The 6,351-nt window shown below is 35.3% G+C and overlaps 1 protein-coding gene across 1 annotated transcript; it reads right to left on the bottom strand.

The window, feature by feature from the left end:
- Positions 1-1,647: 1,647 nt before the first annotated feature.
- On the bottom strand, positions 1,648-2,604 carry LOC146813408 (olfactory receptor 5AR1-like). The gene has a single exon (XM_085615423.1). It carries the CDS (start codon positions 2,602-2,604, stop codon positions 1,648-1,650), a length of 957 nt encoding a protein of 318 aa, XP_085471549.1.
- Between the last annotated feature and the right edge of the window lie 3,747 nt (positions 2,605-6,351).

The following is a 6,351-nucleotide window of genomic DNA, read 5'->3' as shown; positions in this document are numbered from 1 at the left end:
AAATAGTGACAGAAATATAAAGAAGGTGGTTGGTTGCTAATATATCAGAATCAACATGGGTCAACTTTCTACATTTGCAGTACTCAGTTCAGAGGATGAAACTACAAGCAGGATGGAAAACATAAATGTCTTCTCCTAGTACAAACAATGTACTCAAAGCCCCAAGCATCCATCTCGCTGGTTTGTAATGCGAGTCAACTGAAACAAATACTCTCCAAAAGCTGTTATGACACAGCACCAGGGAGAGATGGCCTCCTTCTAGCCCTGCTTAAAAGAATCCTGAGTTCTGGTCTACCAATTTGATTTTGCTCTTTAAGTTTCTTTTACAAACTGAGGAAGTGGCACATTCATAGAGGGGGCCACTGTTCACCCAGTGTTCAGGTGTGGGACAGTTTTCATCTGGCTAATTATTATTAGTAAACCTCTACCACTATCACCTGTAGTTACAAAACAAATTGCGGTATAGAAGACAAACTGCTGGACACAATGACTTCTAATGCCTACAAACAACTGTTCCACCTCTCAATGTTTGCATTCTAGGCACCAATCATTATAGAATTTAGAGTAATAAAGCAAGTGATTGTAAGACAAGGGGCTTCTGTTAGCATTTGTTCTAAGCTTAGATCATCTTAGGAGAAACACTTGACGAATTACACTGGTCGGAAATTGATATCTCCAATATGAAAGCTCCCTCTTGAAACTATTGGAGGAAACCCTAAGCATTTTAAGAATAAAAGAGATCTGGACTGCACTAGTATCTTTAATCACTATTTAAAAATCACATTAATATAAGTATGAGGAGATGATATTGCCCAGCCTTGTTACTCTGCATGCCACCATACCCTCTTTACTAATGATCTGGCTCTGAGATTTACACTATTCATAGACTGAATTATAATAGTTTTTTTGTTGCAAGATTGTTTTGAGATTGCCTGGCCTCACTTGCACAATAGATATCTTATATATAAGCACTAATAAAACAGAGCTCAAGATCATAATTAGTTCGCTAGAATTCTTAAATTGTCATTTTTACACAACCAAATTGTACTGTTCTTGCATTCTTCTATGACCTGGGGTTCAAAACTGATCACACTCTTGACTTGGTCCCAAAATCAGCTAGGTCGGAGGACTATTTTGCTTTTTAATCAATGTCAATTCTGTTTTGTTCTTTTACTTGTGATACGCTCCACTTCCCTTGTGGCTAGGTCTTCACTATATAAAACATTTTTCTTCTTTCAACTTTTTCTAGTATACCCGTAACTATGGTACTTAGTTCTACCATATCATCATGCCTTGACAGTGTTTGATTTATATACATGGGAATGTATAAATCTATTGGCCACATAATTCAAAATGCAACGCCTTGACTACATTTGGATCTTTAAGTCGCATATTCTATCCTAAGGCACTAAAATCTGGCTCTTCTGTAACTTAGTTTCATAGACCTCTGCCAGGCCGTTAAATATTTTGTACTTGTTATCACAAAAAAGCTCTTCGACATCACAGGTCTCAGTAGATAGAGATTAATTTTGATTTCAAGTCTCAAAACATATTTGAGCAAGTGGATCTAATGGAGACCATCTGTAACTTGTGAACTGTAATTTGCATCGAAGTCTGCTCGGTGCATCCTGCTAAATAAAAGACGCCCTATTTAAAAAGTAGTTCCTTCTGAACTTTTATCATTGCTCTTTTAAAGTCTTTGTTTCTCAGAGAGTAAATAATTGGATTTAACATTGGAATTATCCCAATATAAATCACAGAAAGAAATTTGCCTTGATCTATAGAGGAGGAGGAAGTTGGTCTCATGTACAAGCAAAAAATCATGCCGTAGTATAGGGTAACAGAGGTGAGATGGGAGCCACAGGTAGAGAATGCCTTGCTTCTCCCAGTCTGTGAACGTATTTGTAAAATGCTAGTGATTATGTAAACATAAGATATAACAATGAATAGGAGGGAGTTAAGACAAACAAATACACCTTCAAGGAATATCACAATTTCAATAATGCTGATGTCACTGCATGAAAGGGTTAAAAGAGGTGTCACATCACAATAAAGGTGATCAATTTTCCTGGATCCACAGAAGAGGAGGTTGGAGATCAGTGCGGTGTTGAGGGCAGCGACCAGAAAACCTATTGACCAAGCACTTATAGACAGGTAGATGCACAGCTCCTTGCTCATCCTTACTGTGTATTGTAAAGGTTTGCAGATTGCAATGTAACGGTCATAGGCCATAATGGTCAGTATGAGGTACTCTGTAGCTCCAAAGGACATGAAAAAGTACAGCTGTGTCATGCAGCCACTGAATGAAATTAGCTTATCATCAAATAAGAAAATGCTGAGCAACTTGGGGGCAGTCACAGATGTGTAGCAGATATCCAGTATAGACAGGTTTGTAAGGAAAAAGTACATACAGGTGTGCAGGCGAGAGTCAATGTATATCACAGTGGAAATTGTCATGTTTCCAGAGAGGGCAAAAAGATAGATCAGTAGAAAAATTAAAAAGAACATATATTGTAGCTGAGGGAGATTTGGAAACCCAAGAATTATGAAATATGGCAATGAAAGACTTTTATTATGAGCGAGAGTCTGATTTTCCAGATCCATTTAGACTTCTCCCATTACCTGAATAGAAAAGAGAACATTTGCTGTAATATCAGAGACATGTTATAAAACTCAATGCACCCCCTAGGCCCACCACCCCTTCACACTAATTTCAATATGAGGGATGTCCATGCCTTGAGACCACCATCTAATTTAACCCCTTCATCATTGTTTTTCCCTGTTTGACAGAGTGTAACACATATGGCTATATGTGTTGCAGTCGTCAATGTACCCCAGTTTACCATGAATGGGAGTTCAGGGTATGGTTGTGCCTGCTGATAGCTGTGGAGATAGAGTGTTGTACAGCTGCAGACACATCTCACCTGCTATACAAGGACAATTCAATGTTCCTGTGACAGTGGTTGTGGTTAGGGATACATGTATTCCGCACCAAGATGGTCACATTTCCAGTTGGCTGCCAGAGATTCCCCGTTCAAGGTGATGTTTAATGATTTTCCTCTCAAGTTATTTTCAGTTCTACTCACAAATAAGTCTTAAAAGAGATACAAGAGGCACATATATCAAGTTCAGGCCACAGACGTTTTCATTTATCCTTTTCTTTTTTATAAACAGACTAGGCCATCAAGGTTTTCATGAGTTAGTTGCTTCCTCAGGTTCACATATCATCTTGTCAAACACACTACAAATAGAAAATTTAAAAAACTATGGTAAGTAAAGAATAAACTTTTTGTCATATTTTTTTAAAGTCATGTCCCTAATATTATCCCATATCCGCTTTCCTAATACGTACAAAAAATAAGTAAGAAAACAAAAAAGCAAAAAAGGTTTTCATCAATGTCTAACCCTTTAATACTACAGTTATGGGCACTCCCTGTAGCTCAGTGATACATGACATTGTACTGTACACACTGCATTATATATGTTCAATATCAAAAACATTTTTAAACTCCTCATTTTTATGTTATCCTACAATACAATCTCCATGAATCTCAGTAATACATGACAGTGTTATAAACATTCCGCTGTAATGGTTCAGTGTGCACATTATTCAGTCAATTATTAAGGTTGTCCATAATACACTATATGGAATATATCATAGCTTGTCATTTTTTCAGCTTATCCCCCATCTGACTGGTAAATGTAATCTATAGCGCAAAATGTATGAATTACATTATTTATGATTCATAACATGTTCTTTATCAAATATAACCACTATCTCCACCCATGAGTTTTCATGTTCAAACTTCATCATATTGCCGTAATTATTACCTTTATCATTAACACTTAATGAACCTATGTATATTACACCACATATAAATTGATTCTCCCTATTGGTTACATTTGTACATAGTCGTATTCATTCAATGTTATCAGTTTGGCATATTCTTAGGCAAATATATTTGATTTAGTAAAATAACATAACTAAGCAAGAAAGATGCAACAGTAAGGAAACAATCTGATGAAGCAAACAAAGAATGATGGGCTGAGTAATTCGAGTTTGTCTTTAAATAAAGTAACTTTTTAGATAAAGCAAGAAAAATGAGGTTTGTGAAACACAGTTATAAGCTTGAGGTGTATAAAAGACAGAACAAGTGAAGGAAAGAGAATAGGAGGAAGGTTGAAATCAGAAAGGTGACAACCAAAAAAACACAGGTGTGACAATTTGAGCATTTTGTAAAGGCTCTCACATAAATCTTTTTGAGTTTAAAACAGATGTTTAAAAATGTATACAGAAACTTAAACATACAAGATTATTTCAATGGCACCAACAAAAGGAAAATATCACCATGACACAGACAAAACTGTGAGAGATCATGTTGATTTGCATATAGTATTGTCATTAACTGAAGAGAATGATTTGCCTATTACACAATAAGCATTAGATTTACATATATATATTCATGTCATTATGGGCACAGAACGTATGTTAAAGTCATCCTTTCTACCATATTTACTCTGTAGAGACAGTATTGACTTTTTCAATGATGAGCTTAGGAAGATATTAAGAAAATGGGCAGAGTAAATCTGTGGAACAACCTAACGATGTTAGAAAAAGAAGCTTAGAAAATACTATAGGAAAATACCAAGGGAGATAATGGTGGCTTTTAGGTTTACTGACTATAATAATGAGGCAATAATGAGGCACTCAACTGAATGATGTAAAGTGTTAAGAGAAGATCAACAGAGAGAAATAATTGAAAGCAATACATACTGAAAGAATGGTATGAGGTAGATATGTTATCAGAGACCAAATTTAAGTACCAGTGAAAAATGTCTCCTTCTCTATCTGAATTAATTTTCTTCCAACGATTCATAAGAATCATATCTGCTATAGGGTGTATCAATGAATATGTATACATGACATGTGACCTGTTTCTAAAGCCGTTGGTCACAACTTTACCTTCTTATATTAGAGAAACTAATGAGTTCTTTAATTAAATATGTGACATTCCATGAGAACCTAAAGTTATTAGTATTGTATGTAATAGTATTTTAGTGTAATATATAGCTAATGATTGAGGATTCAAGGCAATATATTAATAGGAGTCGCAAATATTTGTCCCGTAATAAAGTGCTAACAGAATTTGCTGGATTTATTTTAGAGAATGTTTTATTCTTTATCAAGATTCCCCATACAGACAAAATAAAGGAACAGTAGTGGGTTCAAGATTTGTACTATGCTATTCAAACTTCTTAATGGGTATGTTTGTGACAGACTGGATGAGCAGTTCAAAATTTGATGTCAAGATTCAGTGATGTCGCTTTATTAAAAACCTTTTTTTTATTTTGAATAAATCAGAGAACACCTTGAAGCAGTTTCATAAAATACATTATGAAAAAGGGCTACCATTGACCTTAGGTTCAATGCAGAAAAACATTACCATTTTTAGATTGTAGTCTGTTTGTTGGTAACAGGAAACTTTCTATCCCTCTGTATAAGAAAGATACAACTGCTATTAGTCTATGAAATGGAACTTACTCACACTCTAAACATACTATAAGGGCTAAAACTCCTTGCTATCAGAGTTGAGTATTACAACAAAGAAGCTGTGGAGATAGGCAAAGGATTTGAGGAAATGGGGTACAAACGATGTACAGCAATGCTATGAACAAAGCTAATAAAAAGGTACAAGAAGATCTGTTGAATTTCAAAGGCACAATTACAAATAAAGTAGGACCTAAAAATATGATGAGAAGGTTCGAATAGTTTTGTAACATACAAATGAGAATCCCAAAGTATGTCACATCTTTAAGAAACACTGGTACTTGATATGGTAGGATTCTTAATTACACCCCTATGGGACAGACAAATCAGCAACAACATAGTGTAATACCACACTTAATGATATACAGAGCCTGAGTGACACAATCAGTTATAGTCACAAGCAAATCACAACGTAATGGTTAATGCGGGAAAAATGTTTTCATGAGTGTGAACATTGTGTTTGCTCTCTAAGAAACAGATTGTGGTGTGTTTAAATGTTTGTTTCATCACTAAATATACTTGAGACTCTAACTAACCGATTGTAGTTTGTTCAAAGTTGTGTTTCATAAAATACCAAGTTCATGTATGATTGAATGGACAGTGATTAATTGCCTTGTTCATGTCGTCATCTTTGGCGTGTAATAACAGACACTAATAACGATCTATTTGATGTGTGATGTAACAAGTAAGGTAACAGATTTTTCATGGTGATTTCAAACTGGTGTAGTGATATTTGCAGCTTGTGTAACCAACGCTCAAGACTTGGAGATATCACTTGGTTATTAGACCTGTCTTGGATCCAA

The sequence above is a fragment of the Triturus cristatus genome, chromosome 7 (assembly GCF_964204655.1).
Source record: "Triturus cristatus chromosome 7, aTriCri1.1, whole genome shotgun sequence".
Classification (NCBI taxonomy): Eukaryota; Metazoa; Chordata; class Amphibia; order Caudata; family Salamandridae; genus Triturus; species Triturus cristatus.
The sequence above is the reverse complement of the archived record's forward strand: the minus strand, read 5'-3'. Positions and strand labels throughout refer to the sequence as shown.